This window comes from Mus musculus, chromosome 11, assembly GCF_000001635.26.
Source record: "Mus musculus strain C57BL/6J chromosome 11, GRCm38.p6 C57BL/6J".
In the NCBI taxonomy this organism is placed as follows: Eukaryota; Metazoa; Chordata; class Mammalia; order Rodentia; family Muridae; genus Mus; species Mus musculus.
The window spans coordinates 77,201,379-77,226,598 of NC_000077.6; the positions used below are offsets into that span (position 1 = coordinate 77,201,379).

General features: G+C 39.3%; 2 protein-coding genes across 8 annotated transcripts in view; one reads left to right on the forward strand and one right to left on the reverse strand.

Annotated features, from left to right (window-relative positions):
• Nucleotides 1-14,849, reverse strand: part of Efcab5 (EF-hand calcium binding domain 5) — a 126,324-nt gene extending 111,475 nt beyond the window's left edge. For 3 of the 4 annotated variants that reach the window (XR_003949462.1, XM_017314600.2, XM_030246081.1), the window contains exons 1-2: nucleotides 11,102-14,849; nucleotides 6,761-6,856 (exon numbers count right to left, since the gene is read on the reverse strand). The gene's annotated coding sequence lies outside the window, so the exon portion shown is untranslated. The remainder of the gene's footprint in view (nucleotides 1-6,760; nucleotides 6,857-11,101) is intronic. The other variant, XM_030246082.1, reaches the window with a different exon arrangement.
• Ssh2 (slingshot protein phosphatase 2) overlaps nucleotides 14,779-25,220 on the forward strand; it is a 244,064-nt gene continuing 233,622 nt past the window's right edge. The window contains exon 1 of one of the 4 annotated variants that reach the window (XM_006533227.4): nucleotides 14,779-15,137. In XM_006533227.4, the coding sequence (XP_006533290.1) occupies nucleotides 15,075-15,137 (63 nt within the window). In that variant the 5' untranslated portion in view covers nucleotides 14,779-15,074. The remainder of the gene's footprint in view (nucleotides 15,138-25,220) is intronic. The other 3 variants (XM_030245966.1, NM_177710.4, XM_006533228.4) reach the window with 3 other exon arrangements.

A 25,220-nucleotide genomic window follows, 5' to 3' on the forward strand; every position in this document is an offset into this window, starting at 1 on the left:
TCCCTAAAAAGCTTTTTAAACTCTTGGTGAGGGGAGAGCTCTTTGAGGAATATGATTTATCTGGCTTATTTATTCATACTGAGAAACTAAAATAACTTCCACTTCACTGAAAATGATTGCATTTCCAGTGACAAATTATAAAATCATTGCTGTGCCAAGTATCGTGTCATAGTTTGATTACATACGGGTGGTGCTATGCAAAAAGTGAATTCTTGCTGGGTGTGGCAGAGGACTAGGATGACCCTTAGGTGACCCCTGCACCCCTGTACACAAGAGGCTAAACAGGAGGATCACCAATGCCAGGCCAGCAGGGGCTACATTGTGAGATCTTGTCTCAAAAAGAAATTATATGCATGTGGTCTCTGCCTCCAGGGAAGTGACAATCTAGGTATTCCATGATTTTGTGTAATATGTGTATTATACTCGGGAGTATTCATTTTCCTTTCATCAACATAACATGAATTCCAGTGAAATAAACTAATAGTACTGCCACTGGAGAGAATAGGTTACAACATTAAGTAAGCTGCCTCAAAGCCTTTAAAAACAACTTTTTTTAAAATAGAAAACAGAATTGTGTGTTCAGTCCTAACCATATATTGCTTGCTTGTAATTGTCAATCTCCTGAAACTGATAAGAAGTTTCTTTTATTTCTTGTTAAAATCTATTTTGTTTAGAAGTACTCAGAAAAATCAATTCAACTAGCTGCATTGAGAATCTTTCTCTCTGCGAGTGTTTCCTGGGGTTTAAAACAATGAGTGAGTTTCCAGTTTAGCAGTGGGAGAAGAGTGCAATTCAGCCTGCAAAGTGTAAAGGTGGCGGTGTGCACAGCACATTAGGGGATAAGTAGGGATTTTTCCTGTGGCAAAGACACAGAATTCAAAGATTGATTCTTAAAGGACTAGTTTTTTAAAAAGTATACAAAGGAGAGAGGAGGGTATTTGTAGCAGAAGAAATATAGATTCAAAAATAAAGAAGACGAGGCTTTAAAAATACCTGGACTCATATAAATAAAAATAAATACTATTTTTTTTTAAAGTACCTGGAGTTGTAGGCTGAAGAGTTAGCTTAATAATAAAGAACATTGATTGTTCTTGCAGAAGACCTGGGTTTAGTCCTTAGTATCTAAATGGTGGCTCCTAACTATCTGTAACTTCACTTCCAGGGGACCTGACTCTTTCTTCTAACTTATTGGGGCACAAGATATGAAAATGGTGCACATACATATTTATGGGAAAAACACTTATAAACAAACAAAAATAACCCATTAAGAATATAGTATTTACAGCCAAATGTAAAGAATCATAATATATTGAGGCATTTGGACTTTATTATGTACTTTTAAAACAGAGGTACATGTTAACAAATTATTGTTTTAAAAAGTTAATTCTGCCAGCAACATTGAGTTTAGACTGTATTGTGAAAGACTTGAAAAAAATGAAGGTATATCTTGCATCTTTTTTTTAATTAGGTATTTTCCTCATTTACATTTCCAATGCTATCCCAAAAGTCCCCCATATCCTCCTCCCCCCCACTCCCCTACCCACCCACTCCCACTTTTTGGCCCTGGCGTTTCCCTGTACTGGGGCATATAAAGTTTGCATGTCCAATGGGCCTCTCTTTCCAGTGATGGCCGACTAGGCCATCTTTTGATACATATGCAGCTAGAGTCAAGAGCTCTGGGGTACTGGTTAGTTCATAATGTTGTTTCACCTACAGAGTTGCAGATCCCTTTAGCTCCTTGGGTATTTTCTCTAGCTCCTCCATTGGGGGCCCTGTGATCCATCCAATAGCTGACTGTGAGCATCCACTTCTGTGTTTGCTAGGCCTCGGCATAGTCTCACAAGAGACAGCTATATCTGGGTCCTTTCAGCAAAATCTTGCTAGTGTATGCAATGGTGTCAGCGTTTGGAGGCTGATTATGGGATGGATCCCTGGATATGGTAGTCTCTAGATGGTCCATCCTTTTGTCTCAGCTCCAAACTTTGTCTCTGTAACTCCTTCTATGGGTGTATATCTTGCATCTTAAATATTGCACTACCCCTTGCTCTACTAGACATTGTTAGCATACAATCTTTCTAGCGGGGTTATATTAATAGCCCTATTTTAAAATGCAACAAAACAGAGATTTTGATTAATTTGCCTAAAGTCACATGTAAATTAGGTCAGAATTGCACACAGTATCTTGAAACTAGTCCTTGCAACACTAATTCAACTTTTGAGTATTTAATTACAGTAATCCATAGAGTTACTGAAAGAATAAGTTGATGAGTAGAAAATTAAATTGTTGAGACAGTTCCTAGGAAATAGGAACTTATTTATGAAAGTTGAAGTGGTAGCATTAATGTAAACTGCTCTAAAAGTTGGGACAATGCTCTCCAAATATTCTTAATAATTTGTTGAATTATTACATTGAGCAAAACATATACCATATTGGCTATGTACAAAATCACATACATATATGTATATATATATGTGTGTGTGTGTGTGTGTATACATACATATATGTACATATGTAAAATACATGTATTTCCTGCACAGACCTCCTAAGACCTTTGGAGTTTCCTGAATGATTGGAACATCTGGTTCTTTTTTTGGGTAATGGGGGCATCTTTCATTATAAGGTGACTTTCTAATGTGATTTGCTGGGCTCTTGGGTTACCTTAGGATAGGGGATGATTTTGCTAAATGAGCCTAATTTGTTATTATAGGTTGGAACTTTTAAATGCATCTCCAATGTCAGGTAGAAAAGAAGAGGGAAAGGTTGAGCTGATGCTAATGGCCAATGAGAATATCAATGACAGCTTCATAATTAAGCTCCCAGAGTTTGAAGAACTGGTTACTGAACACACCTTGCCTTAATCATGTCTTTGTCTGCCTATTCATTTGTCCTTTTGTGTGTCCTTTACATTAAACTAGTAAATGTAATTATTTCTATGAGTTGTAGGAACAAACTAATCATATCAAAGGTGGGACTGGTAGGGACAGGAACTATGGTTTGCAGCCAGTTTAAGTATATTAGCTATAACTGGAGTGAAGAGGAAGTAGTCTTGAAGGACTAAATCCTCCACCTGTGAGCTATGAAAGGATAGTGTCAGGACAGAACTGAATTCTCTAGCTGGTGTTTGCTGGAGAATTATTAGAACCAGATATAGGGCTAAAATATCTGAATATTTATAGACTTTAAATTACTATAGTTTATAGTTATGGTTAATAGATAAACCAATTACATATGTTAAACAGATCATTATAATTATACAATTACATTAATCCTAATGTTAATATAACTGATAAAATAATTGTAAGCGAGAAGCCAAGTTTGCTTTTCTGTTGCTGTGATAAAACACTGACTAAAAGCAACTTAGCCATCATAATGGGAAATTAAGACATGAACTCAAGTAGAAGTCATGGAAGCATAATGCTCATTGGATCAATCTCTGGTTTGTTCACTGGCTTATACTCAGCTAGCCTTCTCATATATTCAGGCCCACATGCCTAGAGATGGTGCTGCCCACTATGGGTTGGGACGTCTCCCATTCATCATTAATCAAGACAATCTCTCACAGACATGGCCACAGGCCAAATCTGATTTAGACAATCCTTCAGTAGATATCTCTTCTGATGACTCTAGACTGTGTCAAGTTGATAGTTGAAGTTGATTAGGACAAACATACGGAAAAGAGAGAGAGAGGATTCACAGTTAAGTGTTTAGAGCAAAGACATGAAAACCATAAAGAAAAGCGAAACTGAGATTGTAACATGTTATGCAGTGTTTGGCTGATATCACTTGGGGGGCTTGCTCTTTTCTGAAGGAAAATGGAGGAGGGATGGTCCTGGGTAGCTGTTGGAAAATGGGGTGGAGTGAAGTGAGGGGAAACTGATTTGGGGATGTAGTGTATGAGAGATGAACAAATAATTTAAAAAAATTCATAATATCAGATATGAGAAATTCCTTTGGTAGGTTTATTACTAACATGGATTCAGCAGAAGAATCAATCAGTGTCCATGAAGTCAGGTCATTTGAACTCATCCATGTTTAACTTCCAAGTTGGGGGAATGAGAAAAAACCCAGAGCATTCAACAGCTGTGGGATAATACTAAATGGTTTGGTTTATATGGAATTAGAATTCCAAGCCGGGCATGGTGGCACACGCCTTTAATCCCAGCACTGGGGAGGCAGAGGCAGGAGGATTTCTGAGTTCGAGGCTAGCCTGGGCTACAGAGCGAGTTCCAGGACAGCCAGGGCTATACAGAGAAACCCTATCTCAAAAAACAAAAACAAAAACAAAAACAAAAACCCCAAAAACCAACCAACCAAACAAACAAAAAAAGAATTCCAGAAAATAAGAGTAAGGTGGAAGAAATTTGAAGAATAAACTTGCTGATAAATTTTCAATTTTTATGAATTATGATATATCAAAGATTCAAGAAGTTTTAGAAAATTTAAGGTGGATAAATACAGAGAAAATCATATCGAGGCACAATTAAAGAAACTGGCTCTTGCCAGGTATGGTGGTGTACATCTTTAATCCCAGCACTAAGGAGGCAGAGGTAGGCAGATCTCTGTGAGTTGGAGGCCAGCCTGATCTACACAGTGAGTTACAGAACAGCCAGGGCTACACAGTGAGATCCTGCTTCAAAAGAGATAGAGATACGTAAGTAGATGGATGGATGGATGGATAGATAGATAGATAGATAGATAGATAGATAGATAGAGGCCAAAATACAAAGACCAAAAACAAATCTTAAAGATGGGCAAAGAAACAAGAAACATTATAGTAAGGCCAACTAATGTCCCATCAGAAACCACATAAGCCAAAAAACAAATCAAAACAAAACAAAAAACAATCATGGCATCTGCTGTTGAGGTAGGTGAGAGAGCTGGCCCTACCCCTTGTCAGGGCAGTGCTCAAGAGCCGGCTCCAATGTAAGCACCAGACAGCTGGTGGGCTAACCAACTCAGCTACAACCCAGGTCCAGATCCAGGGCTTTGAGTTGGCCCAGCCCAATATCTACTCTATCTATGAACTGCTGAAGTGCATGAAACTTTGGGCCTCCAAAACCAAAGCTTCAATATCTCTAGGACACAGGACAACAGCAGGATATCCAAGGGGAGGCTGAGGCAAGAGAATCCTTTTAACACAGGTGTTTGAAGCTAGACAGGGCAACATGGTAAGATTCTTTCAGAAAGAAAGAGATAGAAATTGATGAAGATATATAGAGAAAGAGATTTAAAATACTCTTTTTATAAATGTTCGCTTCAGAGATGGCAGATGTTATTGCCAGACCCCTAAAGAGCCAAGTTCAATATCTGAACTCACATGGGAGAAGGAGAGAACCAAATCCTACCAGTTGTCCTCTGACCTACCAATGCATACTGTAGCATGCAAGTACCTGTCCACCCACTCCCACCGTTCCCACACAAATAAACCAATGCAAACATTAAATATATGTGCATATTTTAAATATAAAGACATTAAAATAGGTGAAATGGATAATTATACAATGATGTAATCTTTGAATCAAAGGAAAGGAGAAATGATTATATTAAGACAACATCAATTTCAGAAGTTAGAATATTATCAGACAGCTTCCATGTGAGCTGCAAAACATTTTATTTCTAGTAGACACAGAACCAACACTGGTAAAATAACAATCATTATATTGATAAAGCTTGACATAAATTTTAATTATATGAGCTACAGAATTATAATGTTAATTGAATTGACAGCTAAGACATATGGCACTGACTATAAAGGACCCTGAATTTAGAATTGAGGACTTTAGAGTAATTTAAGAAAGAATCCAAAGCCCCTGGTTCAGCCTGAAATCTTTTTGCCAATTGAAAACATTTTGTCCTAAATTTGGTACTAGACATTGCTTAAACTAAAAATATTGTAACGATCTCAATCTGCCTTTCAAGAAGCCAGTTTTCACCTTGGTGGCGCACGCTTTTAATCCCAGCACTTGGGAGGCAGAGGCAGCCAGATTTCTGAGCCAGGGCTACACAGAGAACCCTGTCTCGAAAAACCAAAAAAAAAAAAAAAAAAAAAAAAAAGACAATTTTCCTTAAGACTGATCCCAACCACCTCTTCCATGCTAGGAAATCTCTAACTAAAGTGTATTTTAAGCTGTTCCACTAGGGCAAATGCAGAATGAGACCAGGAGATGATAGTCTTGACAGAAAAGTAATTTTTATACTTGCTTATATATTTGGAGAAACCCAGGGAGGTTGTGTGGGATCATATTAAAAGGGGTTAAAGCAAGGAAGACAGTATAATGCTGGATATGACAGACTTATTGATATGAGTTCAATAATCAGCTATAGTAGACAATATATTTAATGAGTCGACATAAGCAGCTAGAAGTGTCATTAAACCATTTTCATGGTTAGTTCACTGAAATTTGGAGTCCACAGTAGTCTATGTCTAAGGTGAGATACTGGAATTGCCCTTGTATAATGTAGAGAAAGCCCAAAGGTTTGGGAGCATATGTGTGCTAAAATAGATTTATTGAATACGACCTGTAGATCTACATCCCTCAACTCTGTACATCAGCAAGAGGATTCAGGGGCCACACCTTTACTAAAATGTTGTGTGACTTTTCCTGGGAAGACACGAACAAAACATCTGTTCAATCTAGGTAGCATACTGATGACAGAACAAAGAAAAGATTTCAAGTTGTGCTGGCTAGTTTTATGTCAACTTGACACAAGCTATAGTCATTTTGAAAGAGAGAACCTCAATTGAGAAAATGTCCTCACCAGATTGGCCTGTGGTACATATTTTGATTGATGATTGATGTGGGAAGGCACAGCTCACTGTGGGTGTTGCCACTTCTGGGTTGGTGGTTCTGGGTGCTATTAAAAAAAAAGCAGACTGAGAAAGCCACAAAGAACAAGCCAATAAGCAGCGCTCTTCTATGGCTTCTGCTTCAGTTCCTGCCCTATCCTCTCTAAATAAAGGATTGAGATGAAGATGTTGAGTCCAAGTAAATAAACCCTTTCCTACTCAAGTTGCTATTGGTCATGGTGTTTATCACAAGATGAAATAAATAGAGCAAACAGCATGGCTGGGAGATGCTCTCTCATTTAGTCCTTCATAATCCATAGCCATTTTCCAAGATTCTTCTGACCTCTGGATCCTGGGATGCTGTTGCTGATCAGGGATCAGGGATGCCGTGTATCTTTTTATCCCCAACAGTTCTGACAGGACCAATTTATGCTGTTCAGGTCTGGCTCGGGTTCAACAAAGAGCTTGTCTGTGCTGTAACCTTCTATGCCTGATACTTGAGCTGGCTTGCTCCCTGGTTCTGATAGGCTCCATGCTGACACCATGGCCCTTGATTTCCCATTAGCCACACCTGAGTGCCAAAAGGATCTGAGGCTGGGAAAGCAATCTCCATCCAACTGTACTTCACACCACATATTCTGTGGCAACAACTCTCCACCGCAAGAGTACGCTTTGTGATTTTTTCCCATGAGTTACTGCTTAGGCTTTAAAGTCTACCAAGAGCTCACCAGCAAGCATTTTTCTTACTATTAAATTTTTTTCCTTAGAAACTTCAGCTTGACACAAATTTGCCTTGAAGGGGCCTGAACATATCCTTTTGTCTGCTTCTTACCCTCCTCTAAATCCCATTTTGATGGCTTTTGTACTTTACATACTCAATTTATAGTTGGTTAAATTCATTTAAATCTCCCACGACTTCCTCTACCTCATAAATATCATGTCTCACTCTGACAATAAAGTCACCAAAGGTTCACATCAGTCCCAAGGTCCTTGCTACCATGCCCAGTAAACTAGGCATCACATACCTCTCATGCTGAGTTCCCTCAGTAGTAACTATCCTTCCTTTTGTTATCCAGTTCCTGGTAATGATGGGGACTTCACCTGGCAACAAGTGTCTATAATAGCTAGTATCTATCAGGGGCTCTTTACCTCATATTGTCTTAGATTAGACCACCTCTGTCTTAAAGAGAGATTGGTATTTTGCTCAGTTCTCTGCTTAAACATACTCTTTCATTGCTCATTTAAAAATCTTTCCCCATCTAAGTAGATCAGATATTGAGATTCCCTTTGTATTAAAAATTTCCTGTTCTGGGTCATTGGTTGGGTCTCTGTATGCTGAATCACAGACTTCCTTTCCTCTGCATTGAACGTTGAACCTCAGAAACATCTTCTATCACTTCTTTCTCATTTCCTTCCTTTTTACTGAAAGAGTGTGCCAATGGGTTCTAAGGTTTTGGATCCCAGGAAGAGTTGTTTAGCAGAGATCTAATTTGCCCCCTCTCTCTTTTGCATCCAGCCAGCTGTGAGAATTAGCAAATGATCACCTCTATTTCACCCTCACTTTGTTCTACTTTTCTTGCCGAGCAGAAGCTAATACAGCTCATAGCATTCGTGTCTTTTTCCCATTGTAATTCCTCCTAAGGTAGATAAGTTCTTTCCAGGAAGATAGATGAGCCCCAATAGCATGTCTTTTCAGCCACAACAATGGCCACACAATTGATACCACAGCCTGCTTATGATCCCATCCTACATGGTTACTCTTGGGCAGTATATTCTCTAGTCCATCGGTTGTTTCTGGGGACATCTGCATTCTCATGTAATGGACCTCATGTAATGACCACTCATCAAAGAGACATGCCTTCCCTGGGGGTCAAGTAGAGGAAGATGGCCTCCCTGGAATTCCCCACAAAGACTCTCAGATGTCTTGGCCTGGTTGTGAGTTCTATCATCCACTGTAGAGAGCATGATACCATTACTATAGCAAGGAGCAAACCATCCCATAACACATGGGGGAAAGTGGCCATACTGAAGACACTCTACCCCAACACAGATGAGCCTCAGTTGCTTGTGTCATCACCTATTGCTGGAGTCATGCAGCCACTCCTCTCCAACTCATCTTTGTGCCTGACATCCCTGCGCAAGTGCCAACTGTGTTGTGCGACTTTTTTGAGGGAGACATGAACAAATGTCTATTCGTCCCAGATGGGGCACTAATAATAAACCACAGAAACTATTTCACAGGTCAGGATCAGTGAACCAATAAGCTTGCCAGGGTTATGTTCAGAAGTATGGGTGAGAGACTACATACAACTGACCTAAAAGAAACTATATAGCAAAAAGCCCACTGCCCCATGAATATCGCCCCACAAAAGATGCATCCCTGAAGTTTCCTGCACAACTTATAGGTAGTTCAGTTCAGCTGACTAGAGACTTTCTCTTCCTCAGCTTATATAACCTTGAGGAGGAGCCTTGTGTAACATTCAAGGGGTTCCTGAGACTTTTAAGTTCAATTACTTCCTGGGCTCTGTGTTTTCTTTTCTTCTTAGCTCTTATGACTTTCTCCTTTCTGCAGGAGAGAATATTTCGATTTGGAGGAAATAGGTATACAACTAATAGGCGTTCCTGTATCAGCATCAGCAAGTAGGAGTACCTGCATTATTTGTGTGTGTGCCAGAAATACGACTTTTTATCTAGAATAATATTACAACCTCTTATCTACTCTCTTTTCTTTAGACTTATTTTGTGTACAAGTATTCTACCTGCACATATGCATACCACATGAAAGTCTGGTGCCCATGGAGGTCAGAAAAGGGTGTGAGATCCCCTGGAAATGGAGTTAAAGATGGTTGTAAGCTATCATGTGGGTGTTGGGAATCAAAGCCATGTACTCAGTAAGAAGAAGTGCTCATAACTGCTGTGCCATCTCTCCAGCCCTCATTCCCTCTCTTAATTGAAAATAAGGAAAGTCTGATCCCTTTTAGGAACACACATTTGTTGTAACATTGCCTCTACTACATACTGAAAATCTGAAAATTAAGTCTTTTCCATAGAGACTGGAGGTCATCTCCTAAAACAATTATGTGCTAGGGAAAGGGAATTTCCAATCTTTAGGATTTTAGAAAATTTTAAATAAATGCTACTTTGAGGGACTCTAAATATTGGTGCAGTTTACCAATTTTAGTGGAGTCTGGAAGTGACTAAGTAAGAGGTGGAGTTCTAATCTATTCAAATCACAGTGGTTTGAGTGGGGCCATAGAACCATTATATGAAGATTTTTGTCAGTTTTCAGATAGAATAGGGAGAGATGACCTGTTCTAATATAAGTTCCCACTGGGCTTGATGAAGGACTTGCTGAGCAAAGCTAAGGAGTATACTACTGCCAGGTCATCGTTTTCAGAAGACAGATGTTGTGCATATTACTGCCTGCCATGACCAGTGAGCTTTAGAGCTACCAGAAGACAACATGTGCTAGGAACCCAAGGAACAGGAGGCCGACAGATACTTCTAAATGGATTCAGATCCCAATTTCTTCTTTTCTATATAAATTATACATTTATTTCCCCTTGTTTATGTTTGAGGTGTCTTTTTCATTATGTCTAAGTTAGCTGCTTAATTATTGTTCCAATAACACAGGATACTCTGCAAATTAGAGATTTGTAATTATTTTGCAATATACATTTGATAATAAAGTTTAAATGGGTAGTAAAACAGTCGCATTATCACAAGAAATTTTCACATTCTATCTTCTAGTTGGACAAAGGAAAGAATGAGCTATAAGAGACAAATATTGATACTTGTAAATGTTAAAATGAGAATTATTTTAAGTTTTTATTAATTACATGTATAAACTAAGTTCTTACCAATAATGGCTACCAATAATTTGAAGAGGTCACCATTACAGTTTTTCATAGATAATGAACGCTGTCATTTTAGTCATAAAACTGTATATTAAAACATGCTATGTTTACAGAAGGAATCTCGGATACTCCAAAAATTTAAAAAGATTTTATTTTGAAACTTATACAAATTAAATATTTAATATCCTTGATACATCATTTATTTTATCTTTTACGAATAGTATACATCATTAAGCCAAGCATGGTGCATAAGCTAGTAATTGCAGTATTTGAAAGGCTAAGGTAGGAGGACCAGGCACTGCAGGTGTCAGACACAAAGTAAGTACAAGACCAACCTGGGCTACTAGAGACCCTGTTTTGAGGGTTTTGTTATTGCTGTTGTTTTTTAAAAAGTATATGATAGAAAGAAAATGAATTTTTCCCCAAATACCAAGTCTTTAACTCTTTTTAACTTACCCAGTGTGTCACACAAATATTTTTATGGCTGTCAGGATGTGGAGAAAAAAATGACTGAGAGCCATTGCTTCTTAACCTGAGGTCCTTCTTGAAATGTCGTGGCTATGTAAAACATGGAGAAGTAGCTTCCTATAGAAAAGGTCAATTGCTTTTGAAGCTTAAGAACCAGTTGACTTCAGAAATTTCAAATCCCCCTATAATTTCACTCCTGGAGAGATGAACTCCACTATCATGATCAGGCCTCTGGTCCTACAAACAGGAAGAGTGAAGGAGCTGTAAGCAGAACTAGGATGTTCTTTCATCTTTTTGGCTCTGTTGAGAATCCTACTTTTGGATTTTCTTTCCCAAATTAATCTATCACTGCCAAATTTAGTGATGAATACCTACAATCCCAGCGTTTGCGAGGGAGAGGAAAGAGGATCAGCAGCTCAAGGCTAATCTCTGCTATAGATCTAGTTGGAGGTCAGCCTGGGCACAGACGACCAAGTCTCAGACACAAAAACTTGAAACAAATTAAGTTGATACAGTCCAGGGTTTTTGGATTTTCATAGTAGATATCACCTCTCAGATCATTAGAAGATCCATCAGGAACATGGATCCCAGAGAAGAACGGGTAACAAATGCACAGTGAAAACAGATTTCTTCTCTATAATCCAGGCCAATTAAAAAAGGAGCTATCTCGGAATCTATAGCCAAAGCCTAAAATTTAATTTTATACAAAGAACATTTACCCTGACAATCCAATCTTTGTTTTTAAGTAACTTTATATTTTATCTAGACTTTTCCTATGTCTACAATACTTTCCTCAGAGTCTAGAAAAGGTGATTGAATCCATAGTACCATTAAACTATAGTTCAATTATTTATTGATGTATATACATCCATATATGTATATATATGTATATATATGTGTGTGTGTATGTGTGTGTCTGTCTGTCTATCTATCTATCTATCTATCTATCTATCTATCCTTGATCATAGGCTATGAACCCTTGAGACACTTATTTTATTTTTTCCTTAACATAGCCATGGGGGGACCAGTGGGGATGGGTGAGTGGGTAAAGGTCCTGGCCATGAAGCCTGATGATCCTCAATATGGAAGGAGAGACCTATATCCCATGGGTTGTCCTCTGACCTCTACAGGTGAACCATGACATGTGCATGCTCCCCATTCCACAGTTAAGGTAAAATACAAATTAGAGTTTAAAAAAAAAAAGAAAAAGAAAAAGAAAGACAGTGTTGACACACATCTGTAACCCCGGTGCATCAGACAAGCCATCCCAGAGGCTTATTAGCCAGCCAGTGTAGCTGAAGTGATGAGTTCCAGGTCCAGTAAAAGACCCCATCTCTGGAAAACAAACAAACAAACAAACAAACAAACAGAGTGACACCTGACATTGACCTTTTTCCTCTACACATTTATCCACAGGCACATACATCTTTACACTCACACACATTTCCACCACATATGCATAGATGCACAAATGAAAAACAAAAGAGTACCTAGTATATAACATACATTAACATTCTCTTTCTCTCAGTAGATAATATGCAGCAATAATTTTCAAGTATCAGTTTCTAATATACCACTGAGATACATTTCTTTTATATGATAATAAATCAACTTCTTGATACAAACTGTACAAGTTGAGTACTTTATAACCCAATTTCATCACCTTAGACATGCTGAACAAAAATGTTCTATACTTAACTACAGATGATATATATCTTGACCATTAACCTACAGTTTAGAAAAAGCATGGACCATGTCTCATTTTTTTCTTTTGCTTGAAGATATTTCCTGTACATAATATACATTCAACAAGGCCTTTATGAACTCAGAATACACTTCAGAGAATAGAAAATTATCTTGACTGCATGTAGGACCTTTTAATTTGTATACATTATCTCATTTGATTATGAAAGTCCTGTAAGTTAGGGTTTCATCATAGAGAATAAGGAACTACAGCTCAAAAAGTTCAACTCATTTGCATAAGGTTTTACACAGCTGGAACTAGAAGCTAGGTCTGACTCACAGCAGTGCTTGGTCTCATTGTAAGGTTAATGGACTTAAATGTCTCCTTTTCCAGATGAATTTCTTTAGAGTATGCCACTATATAGAAGAAAACCCAAGTTGTCAACCACATATCAGTAGGAAAATCAACATACTGAGAATTACTGATTTGGACAATACTTCTCTTTCGGTTTATAAATACATTTATTTGGGGACATTTAGCTCTCATCTTGGCTCTCTACATAGTTTTTTGTTTAGTCTCTTAAGTCTTGGTTCAAAGTTCTTACTTCTGAACCTTGCCTTCTCTTTCCTGTTCACTCTGGAGCTCTGGGGATAACGTTGTTTCTCATCTGTGAACCACAGTTCTTCAATTCTCATCTCATAGGCAGTCTTGATCACCACCAGGGGGCAAAAGCCTACCAACTGGTTTTTCTGCACTACACTCTACAGAGGACTGGCACAGTACAGGGACCCTCAGTGACTCTTGATGGAACCTCCCTGCTAATTACTTCAACCACAGGGCCCCAGGGAGAGAACAAAGACTCAGCATAGAGGGTTCTTGTGTCACTTAACCACACAGCAACCAGAAAGAGCTTATGACAGCCCTATCAGTTTAAAAGGAGCAATGAGATCCAAGATTGTTTGAGTGACAAACAGAAAGAGGTGGGCTTTAGAAACTGGAGTCCATAAGTGAGTGTTTTCTACAGCTTTGATATGGATGGTGGTATTTACCAGTTCATCCCCTCAACTATCTCTGTGTAAATATATCAACGGGTTGCACTGCGTGACTTTTCCTTTTCTTTTTAGTCTTGATTTTTCCATTACATGCTTGGTTGATGTTGGCAGTTTACCATTTAGAAATGTCTTCCTTTAAAATATTTTAATTCTACATTTTCACTTGCATTTATGAAATAGTCAAATTTATGGGGGAAAGAAAAAAAGCTCAATGATCAAAAGATCTTTGTTTAGTGGAGATCTTCACAGTAGGAAGCAATTGAGAGGTTTTAAAAAAAAAATAGCAGGTTGGAGCTTTCCAACTCAGGGTCCAGCTCTCTGTGCCCGCCCCTTCCCTCAGCATCTCAGGTACAGTGACTGACTTTAGGCAGGTTGTAGAGGAAGGAAGCCTGAGGCTACTACGAAGTTTCCAGTGTTTACCACCGGGGGGAAAAATCTTTCTTAGGAAAAGTCTGGTCGTTAACCCTGAGGCCCTTTATGATGAGGAGGGTGGGGAAGCTCATTAAGACGGAGCCCTCTTGAGGGCCAGGTCCAAGCAGGAGGGCTGGTCTCCCGGGTCTAGCCCAGAGAAAGCGTCTATAGCACCTGCGGAGCCCTTTTCCACTAGAAAACGTGTTCGCCTCAGGATTTTCGCCTCAGTTTTTCTCTAAGGTTGCGCGCCCCACTCATAAAATGGTTGTCTTTCTGGAGTGAGGATTAGCGGCTCTCCCACCGACCCCCACCCCCAGATCAGGACCCTCGGTTGGCTGGCTGCCTTCCAGGGCTCCTTGGCCAGCTCGCCCCACGCCGCGCAGCGGGGACAGACAGAGCCGCAGGGGCAGCAGTAGGGCTCGAGAGCTGACCCGGGAGGGGACGGCGGCCCGAGGCGCGGCGCACGCAGCCTGCCCGCCCGCTTCCGGCAACTTAAGGGTTACGCCGCCGCGGCGGCGCGCGCCGAGGGGAGAGGCGGTTGCTGACAGGTGGCGCCTGCGCACTGGGAGCGCTCATTGTGCCCCGCAGCTGCCGAACCGCCCGCCTGCCCGCCCGCCGCCCGTTCGGCGCGTCAGTAGGCGAGAGAGTCCGGTGGTGGGTGCGGAGCCCGAGGCCGTTCCCGCGGCTTCATCTCCCTCTCCGTTTCCCTCGTCCCTACGCCTCACCCATCGTCCCCCATCCCGGCTCCGTCACCCTCCCGCCCCCCACACTCAGGACGAGAATGCCCTGCCCGGAACAACCCAGCAGCACCTAGATGGCTTTGGTCACGGTCCAGCGGTCGCCTACCCCCAGCACCACCTCCAGCCCTTGCGCCTCGGTGAGTCCCTCCAGGCGGCAGCTCCCAGCTTCTGTCACTGCGGCTCCGCTTTGCCTCAGCGGGTCCCGCCGAACGCCACTGCGCACGCGCCGCGCCTCTTCCCAGGCCTTGGCACTCAGGCTGCTGCGAACCCCCCACACCCTCATCTTACCGGCGAGCAGCAGCGACTGCCAGACGTTGGGGTTTTTTGTTTGTTTGTTTGTTTGTTTGTTTGTTTTTTCCCCAACCTCCATCACCCGGAGCACCCAGTCCCTCACAGCGCTGGCTCAGAAATCTCCCGTAGCATGCTTCCCATGGCTTGAGCACTTCCTTTCGGCTATGAGTCATTCTTGCTTTTCACCCTCCCCCCTTCTTTTACCCTCTGTTGCTCTGTTGCAGGGAGAGGAAGGGTGGGCTCCTAGGTTACCCCCGACCCACACCCATATCCTTTACGCACACCGTTTCAGGGACCCAGTCAGTGCACTGCGCATCCTTCTTCCGTCTCGCCCTGTGTGTGCCTTTCTCTAGTCCCTGGCATCTCTCTTGTGCTCCGTACAGTTTAGGCTTCATTGGACTGCTCGGTGGTAGTTACTCCCTGGTTTCTTCCCACCCTTAAAAGATGGCAGTGATCTCTGCTTCTTGGACTTCTACCTTTCTCAGTGAGAACCCAAAGCTTCTGGTGCTGCTTGATAACCAGTGCCAATTCATTTCCATCTTATAGACATTTATGCCTTCCACTCATTGCTCATGATCGTTCTTGCTCATGGGTTGTGCTTGGATGGTTCATGACTTCAAATGCTGTGTCGCTAAAGCATGTTTCCAGAAGGAAAACACTCATCAATTAGCATTTTTTTTTCTGCTGGGCTTTTCTATGCCTTCACCTCCACCATGACTCCTTTATAGCTCTAGTCTCGGGCTTCATATTTGTGAATACCTGCTAGCATGTGTTAGCATTGCACCAGTGTGGTAAAATGGGTCTTAAAAAAAAAACAGGCATCTAGATGAAAATATGAGCAATTGAAGAACTATTTCATATAGAATTGTAGTTTTAACATTAGATTTAGTAGTGTCAAGTTGCAAAGAGGCATTCAGTGAACACCATGACTTTCCACTGTATGAAAGAAAGTTGGGTCATTAATATTTGTTAACTGAGATAGGAGTTTGATATCTTGAAAGCATGTTGCCTTGTGATTTCAATATAGTTTCCTGAATTTCAAAATTTTGTTGCATATTGTGGTAGTTTCTTCCTTTGTGAGTTTTCTTGTGTGTTTTTGTATGACTACCCTAATTCAAGAAATTACTCTATTCACCTTGTGATGGTACAGGATACAAAACTGAAATCTGTGGGTAGAAGTTTAAAGAGGCACATTTCCATTAGTTTAGGGAAGACGTTTGTAAAAATCAAGTGCACTGTTTTGCAAAATAGCACACATTGTATCAAGCAGAAGCCAGGGGAGCTTTGGCCAGACAGGTGATATAAAGAATCCTTGCATGGGGGGGGGGGCTTGCTGGACTTTCTAAAGCTTTATGATTCTGTGATTTGAGAATAATTGTACTTCAGAACTGATGAAACACTTTAGGGTTTGCTCTAGGCAAATATGAGAGGGGTAGAAATATGTAGCATTTTCATGAGTGGATTTTTTCCACTTTATGGTAGATTTTTCAGAATTGATAGAAAATCTTCAGACCATAGTAACTCACTCCAATAGTAAATCCTTTGATTTTTGTGGTTACCAGGCCTAGTTTTGGCTGTGAAAGCAATCAAGGGTTAGTAGATAACATACTGAAGTAGAACTCAGTATTGTAAAACTATTTCCCCTGGGCATTGCTGAAAACCTTTTATGTTACAGTAGCATTTATTAAGCTATTGTTATATCAGTTGTCTTGAAGTAAATGAATAATATTTGGTAAAGCCATATTTATTTGACATGGCTTTATTAGTCAAAACTTGGAATACTTTAGAATCTTGAGGAATGTTAATAGTCATTTTGGCATAGGTAGGCAATTAAGATTGGTCATGTAAATACTGTAGTATTTACTATAGTAAATATTGAGTAGTAAACTCAGTTATTAAGCTAAATGACAGATAGTTCTATATGCCCTGGTCTGATGATTGCAGTTGTTTATACTTGGCCCTGTGTGTAGAGAAATCCTGGCACTGCTGTGTGAGTAACAATCAGCATTGTTAGTGTGGCTGACAGGCCGCTTCTCTTTCCCTTTAAATTGTCTTCCTATTTGATTCCATCCAGACCTGTGCTCAGCTCAGTTGTCTTGTGGTCCTTGTGCTACAGTGTCTGACATGCATGTATTTTGCCGTTTTATCTCTTACTATATGAATAGGTTGGTTGGTTGGTTGCTTGCTTGGTTTTAAAAGTGAGGAAGAGTGCAAAAGGTAGTTGACTTTTTTTTCTTTAAAGAACAACTGAAGTTTGTGAAGCTGAAGATTTACTCTTTTAATGATGGACATATTAGTACTATCAGCTCTTCAGCATTTTTAAATTAAGCATAAATAACTTGATCACTGTAGTAGTTAATCTTCAATGTCAATTTTACTGTGAAAAATATTTCCAGAGAGGTTTAACTGAGGAGGGAGGACCCATCCTAACTGTGGCACTGTTGTCCCATGGGGTGGGTACTGGACTGAAGAAAAAGGGAAAGTCCAGCAGAGCCCAGCACTCCCTCTCTCTGTTTCCTCATCTGCCCACTTGTTAGCAAATTTCTCCTCCCATGCCTTCCCTTCCCTGATGGACTGTATCTGTGAACTCTGAACCAAAGCCAGTGCTTCCTCTCTTAAACAGCTTATTGTTAGGTGTTTGGTCAAGGATCAAGAAAAACAACCTAATACAATTACCTACTAGATATGAGTGACCATCACAGATACTGAGTCATATAAGATATTAATCTGTCTATCAGAAGATGTAATTTGGGTAGCAGGGTTGGTAGAAGACAAATATAGACACCATAGAGGCAGTGAGGGCAATAAGAGTAATGTACACATGAACCAGTTTATAATGGTCATAAGTATTGTCTGGGTTCAGATTAATATAAGTTCACTAATAGCAGTAGTAATTAGAATACCAACAATTTATTTCTCTTGGATTCTCATCCGTTCCAGGCATCATGCTAAATACTTTACATTCATGATTTAACTCAGTTATTCCTTACAATGTGCCAAAGGAAAGTTGGAAAGTTGCTTTTATCCCTGTCTTATAGATGAAGAAACTGAGACAAGGAATATTTAAGGAATGTGTACTGTGTCACTCAGTAAGTAAGCGATTGGAGTTGTAATTCAAATGAAAATGTGTCTAACCTTTGAAGGTAATATTGAAGTGATGGTGATGAAGATGTATATCACAGTAGGTGTCTCTCAAACTAGCCTTTGAAGTTTGAGTTTCTATATATAGGTCAAGACTGAAGATAGGAAGAGCAAGGTATCCTAGGTAAAGAAGAGCTATGTGCTGCAACACTTAAAGCCAGAAAAGTACACTGCATTAAATGAAGGAATTAAATAGACCAGTTTGAGGATTTATTTGGACAGTGAGAGATAAAAGTGAGAGGTAGCTAGGGCTGTGCAGGAATTGCTGAGCCAGGTATTTGGGATTAATGAAAAGGCAATAGAAAGTTCTCACAAGTTTTGAGCAATGTGATCACAGTAGTGTTTTAAGAAAATTGATATAGGGGCTTTGGGCCAGAAGGATTTTAGGAAAGACAGAGGTCATGAGTAGAACCAGTTAAGCTATTGTTAAGGTCTGAGCTGGGATTTTTGTAGTGTTAAAGGAAGAGACAGATGTTAAGGATTATAAGACTGATTGGATATAGGACTAGAGAAACAAGAGATACCAACTTTTGGGCTCAGCCAGTTAAGAACTATGACTCTTTTTTACCAAGGTCCTGGGTTCGATTCTCAGTACCCACCAAGTGGTTCCCAACTGTCTATAACTTTAGTCCCCTGGCATCTGACTTCCTCTTCTGGCCTCCAGGGGCATCAGGAATCATGTGAGGCATAGACATCATATAGACAAAATACCCGTACACATTAAAAAAAATTAAAATAAGGAAATAAATGTTTCTTAATTAATAGGAACAATTTAAGAATTCTTACACTAAGGGTTCTGGGTTCAGATCTCAGCAGCGGCAACACAGACAACAAAACCCTGCTCTCTATTCTTTCTGATATGATTTTTCTTTTTATAATTTGTTTTAAGTTTTAAAAACTGCCATTTTATTTCTAATTTATATATAGTAATTGTACATTTTTATGCAGGACAGTGTGGTAATTTAATACATGCATACAATGTGTATATGATAAAGATGGTTGTATCTATCACCTTGGACAGACATCATTTCTTAGTGTTGGGAACACTAATTCCAGATTGTCTTTACAAGCCATTTTGAAGTATATAATTACTTATTATCAATCTTATTTATTATACTGTACTAAAGAATATTAAAATTTCATCTATCTAACTGTCCACCTGTACTTGTTAACCAGTGTCCCTCTTTCCCCTTTCCCACACTTTCTCAGGCTTTGGTAATCACTGTTCTCACAACTTCTATTAGATCAACTTCTCAGCTTCCTTATGGACTTCAGAACATACAGTATTACTCTTTGTATGTCTGACTTACTTCACAACATACCATCCTCAAATTCTATCCATGTTATTGCAAATGACAGAATTTTATCCTTTTTGTAGGTAAATACTATTTCATTGCATACGTGCTGTATTTTCTTTACCTTCTCCTCTGCTGATGAAACCTAGGTTGATTCTGTATCTTGGCAGTTGCGGATTGTACTACAATAAGCATGTTAGTGCATGCGTTTCTTCATACTGATTTCTTTTGCTGGGTCACCTGACAGTTCTACTTTATTTATTTTTTTTTTTGATAGTTCTACTTTAAAAAAAATAAAACAACCCACCATACTACTTCCTGTAATGGCTGTACTAACTTATATTCCTACCAACAATGTATGAGAATTTCCCTTTGTTTGCATCCTTACCAGGAAAAGTTTATGCTTATTGACACAACTTACATATGTATTTGTGGTATATAGCATGGTATCTTGATGTGTATATTGAAGAATAATTAAGTTAATTATCTACCACCTCACATATTTTATAATAAACATTTAAAGTCTCTTAGCAATTTTCAAGTCGGCAACATTATTAACTGTAGTCATTGTACCTTACAATATTTTTGTAAACAAATTTGGTACCATGATAACATCTTCCAAACCTCCAACCTCTAAGTGGGTAGGATATATTTCTGAGTTAATATTGGTATTAATGCCAGGTCACAGAATTACTGTTTTTGTGATCTGATTTAATTTTAGAGCAGCTTCATAAAAGGCAGGTACTATGGTTAAAATATGCTAAAGGTTACAAAGCTGGTGTAAGAACTTAAACTAGCCGAAGCCCCCCCCCCCCCCCCGGTTCCTGCTCCACATCTCTCTTCATGGTGTGTTGAGAGAAACAGCACATGTAGCTTGTGATCTGGGGTCTTAATTGCTAATTGAGTAAAGGAATGAGACTTGAGATATAATCAAGAAAGAGTAAGTACATTCTCTTTGGAGTTCTTTGAATTCAACTTTTGCAGCCTCAAACAGAATCGTCCAAGTGAGTGCAAATCAGTTTTAGGTGATGTTCTTATTTGAAGCATATTAGCCCTTAATTTATACATAGTTCTTATGAACTTAGATATTTAATTTTCTTCCTCTTTGAAGATCATCAACGGCAAAATAAAAATGGAAACTTGCAGGTACTGAAAACACATTTGTGCATGCATGCGTACACACACACACACACACACACACACACACACACACACACACACACACGTAAGGCTGGGAAATTAAGGCTGGTGATTTCATGGCAAGAGAAGCCAAAATAAGTAACTGGCAAAGGCTAATGGATTGGAGCAAGCTGGGTGTTGTACATTTGTAATCCCGGCACTTAGGAGGAAATGGCAGAAAGATTGTAAGTTTAAGACTAGTTTGAATGAATAGTGAGTTCCTGGCCATCCTAAGCTACATAGGGAGACACTTCAGAAAGAGGGAGGTAGGAGGGGAAAGAATTTAGCACTCTTTTGTACTTAATGTATCCTTTTCAAACTCACTACTACCTTATAATTCATAATTATGATCCTAAATCACCTAACAAAGCTTAATCTTATTTGTTCTTGATGTAAGCAATAAAATTGAGTGTGATATATTTTTAGATAGTTGCTTATCCCAAGTTCCACCAAAGTTTTAATGTTTAAGTTACATTGCATGGTGATGTGCATTTGTAATCCCAATTATTCAACAGGCCCAGGGAGAAGTATTGTGTGTTTAAAGATAGCATGTCAAATACAGCAAGGCTATTATCAAGGGAAAAGAAAACATATGATTGGGGAATTCATAATTTATTAAATATATTTTCTCTTTTTTATGAATTTGCTATATAACACCAGCATGGTAAATGACTCAATTACAACATTATAATGACCATTCTTTAAAACAAGTGACTCTTGTTTACATCAAACGAAGTAAGCAATTGAGGGTTCTGAGACAATCACTGGAGGCAGTCAGTGATTAGAAGAGTTTCAGAACTGAAACAGAGATTTTGTTTTTTAACCCAATGTTCTGCATGAATATTATCCCGCCCTCCATCAATGTTTGCTACTAGACTGTAGCCATCACTTCTTTCTGCCAGAAGCTGCTGACTGTGCTGTCTCTGAAAGAAGCAGTCCACTATAGCATCTTCCTGGGAATAGCCTGCAGCACCTTTAGATCCTGGGACAGGGCTGGAGTGTCCCAGCTGCAAGACCCTGTTTTGCAGCTGGCTGTGAGTGCACTTTCCACCTTGTTCCAGATGTCCAAATAAGAGACATGCTGGGATTGTATGGTTCTTGAAGGTGATGTTTCAGGTGGGGGCTGACAGAGTCCTGCTAAAGCACCACTTTTCCCTTTAAGACACATGCGTTGCTCATTTTGCCAACATGGGTGGAGTTCTGGGATGAAGATGGATGCCAGTACCCCCATCTTCTGTTCCGCATGCTCATGAGCCCCCTAACCTGACCTTTCACTCTGGTCCAATGGCGACTCCAATTTTATTTCTTTAAAAATATTTACTTTAGGGGCTAACGAGATGGTTCAGTAGTTGAGAGCACTGACTGCTCTTCCAGAGGACCTGGATTTGACTCCCAGTACCCATATGGCAGCTCACAACTGTCTGTAACTCCAAGATCTGACACCTCACACAGGCATACATGCAGACAAAACACCAATGAACATACACTAGATAACTTATTAAAATACTTATTTATTTGCCGTGTATACATATTTATGTGTATACCCATATGCCACAGGATATACATGAAGGTCAGAGAACAGCTTAGGAGAGTCAGTTCTCTCCTTCTAGCATGTGGTTTATGAAGATTGAACTCATGTCACTAGACCTGGGAACAAGCATCTTTACTGGCTGCGTTGTCTTGCTGGCCTCCATATCTTATGTCTTAATAATGCTAGATAAAAGAGATACATTGAATTGAACATTCAGATATGGCCACACGCTCCTTCTTCAACGTTTCTTCTTCAACAGAGGAAACAAAGCCAAGACAAATATAAAATTGATTTCTGTGAAGTATAAATACTTAAAGTGATACTGTTGCAGGTATTGAAGGCAGTCTTGCAAACTTGCACACACTCAAGGAATAGCACATAACATTGTATGAAATAGGGAGATGTAAAAAAAGTATGGAGAAGAAAATAAAAGTACATATTATCATTTCATCATTGTATTCTCTCTCTCTCTCTCTCTCTCTCTCTCTCTCTCTCTCTCTCTCAGAACTCTGTTACCTCTAACACCCTCAAATTTGTGACCTTGATTTAGTTTCCCCAGTGCTAAGATTGCCATCATTATATATTATAAGCTGAAAGGCTGCTTAGTATATATAAACTTGTCTTAAGTGTCCTGTCAAGAATGGCTACATGGAGAAGTTATATTATGACTCATTCTACTCTTGTTGGTGGGCATATAGCTTTTCCCATCTTTTTTTCTCTACAGTGAACTACATTGAAGTGAATACTATTGGCATAGATATTTTAATACATTTGGAACACTTGTTAAATTTCAAGACATGCAATTATTGGAACACAGGGTATAAATACTCTTCAGACCACTGTTACATATTTATGCTTTGTGAAAAGGTTATTCCAATTAACATTTATTCCAACCAGCATCATTTAAGAATGCTCATTTCTTGTGACCTGATTAACACAGGATATCTTATTTCAATTTTAATAATTACTAATTTAGGAAGAAAGAAGTAGTATCTTCTCTAGAATTTGGCTTGGTTTTATGTTTTAGTATTAGGTAGGTTAAGCATTATTCAGATGTTTAGTAGGCATTTATATTAACTTTTTAAAGAGACACATTTAGGCTGAGGTTATAACTCAGTTAGCCTAATATACACAGAGCCCTGGGTTCCGTTCTCAGCACCACATTAAGTCAGACATGGTGGCATAAACCTGTAATACTAGTGCTTGGTAGGAACAAGGAAAATTCAAGTTCTAGGTTAGGCTGGGCTTCATGAGACTCTTACTCCCCCCAAAAATCCCCTCAAATAAGTAAATGAAATATTTATTGAGGTATAATTTACAAATCCTGAAATATATCTGCTTAAATAACTTAATAATTCAGTGACTTTTTAGTAAAGTTACAGAATTGTACAACCCTCCTGTATTTTCTGTGTTTTTTAAACCATTTTTCATTCTTTTAAATTTGTGTACTCTGTTGCTATATTAAGACTATTGATGACTAATTCTATTTATTATGAAGTATTTGCTTTTAATTCAGTTTTTATTACTCTTAGAATAAAGTCTACAATTAAAAGTTTGGCTGTGAGATCCTGAATGAGTCAGTCCCGCTAGCCTTTTGAGCCTTGACTCTCTCCCACTTCCTGCATTGCACACTGCTCAGAGTTGAGCTCACACGCTGTGACCCCTTTGGCCTTTAAACTTTGGCAGATGCTTTACCTGGAACACTTTTCCTTCACTCTTTACCTAACTAATTCCTACTCATCCTTCAGGTCTCAGCTTAAATGTTACTTTTGGGAAGCTTCCCTGACTCCACTCCCAGAGAATGGTAGGTGTTCCTTCTATGCACACCCTAGCGCCCTGTACTTAATCATGGTGGCTCTTATCAGTTACTGTACTTTATTGCTTGGTTGTTTACCTAGCTTTTAAGCCAGGGACTGGATCTATTTGCTTATTTTTATATTATCAGGGCACAAAGCATTTGACAAAGAGATCAGTGAATAGATCCATGACTATTGTTACTTAGCATTCTTTTCATTTTGAATTCTATTATTTTTTAAGAATAGAAAGATGTTCCAAAAGTCCATTGGATATGATTACTTTCAAGTGTTTAGATACTAGTTGCCAATTTGTCTCTCAGAAAGGTTGACTCTTGTTTACAACCACTGTATAAAAATACTTCAGTGTACCTTCATCATCTCTAAGAAACCTCCTTGTCATCAGTTTTTATCCATTATAAAATAACTGTTTATTGAATTTGTATAATATGCAGTGTCTTGACACCTGCTAGGCAGGCATTCTACCACTGAACTGCTGACTAACCTTCTGCGGTGAGTATCTTACCCATGTTTCTATTTGATTTTCACATCACTTATGTTAGGCACTGAGGCTATTTGGTACTGTGGTATGTTCCTGCAATACCAGCACTGGGAAGGTTGAGACAGGCTGGTCCCAGGGACTTGCTGGCCAGCCACTCTAGCTAGATTCTTGAACTCCAGGGTTAGAGCTTCAGTGAGACCTTGTCTACAAAAGTAACGAGCATAGAAAGTGATTGACTCTGGCCTCCTTATGCACTCCCATGCATGTGCACATGGGAAATCTAGAGGAAGAGAAAACCTGCCTTTGGTACTCAGAAGTATTCTCATGTGTCTCATTCTTTTCCCACTTTTTTAAGTGAGAAGATGCAGCTTCTAGATTATGTGCATCTTCTGAAAATTATACTGCATCATTGCTTCTTAGGTAACATGAATAGATATCACTCCTGGTTCCAGAACCTCAGGACTCTACTACACTTTCACTAAATGCCT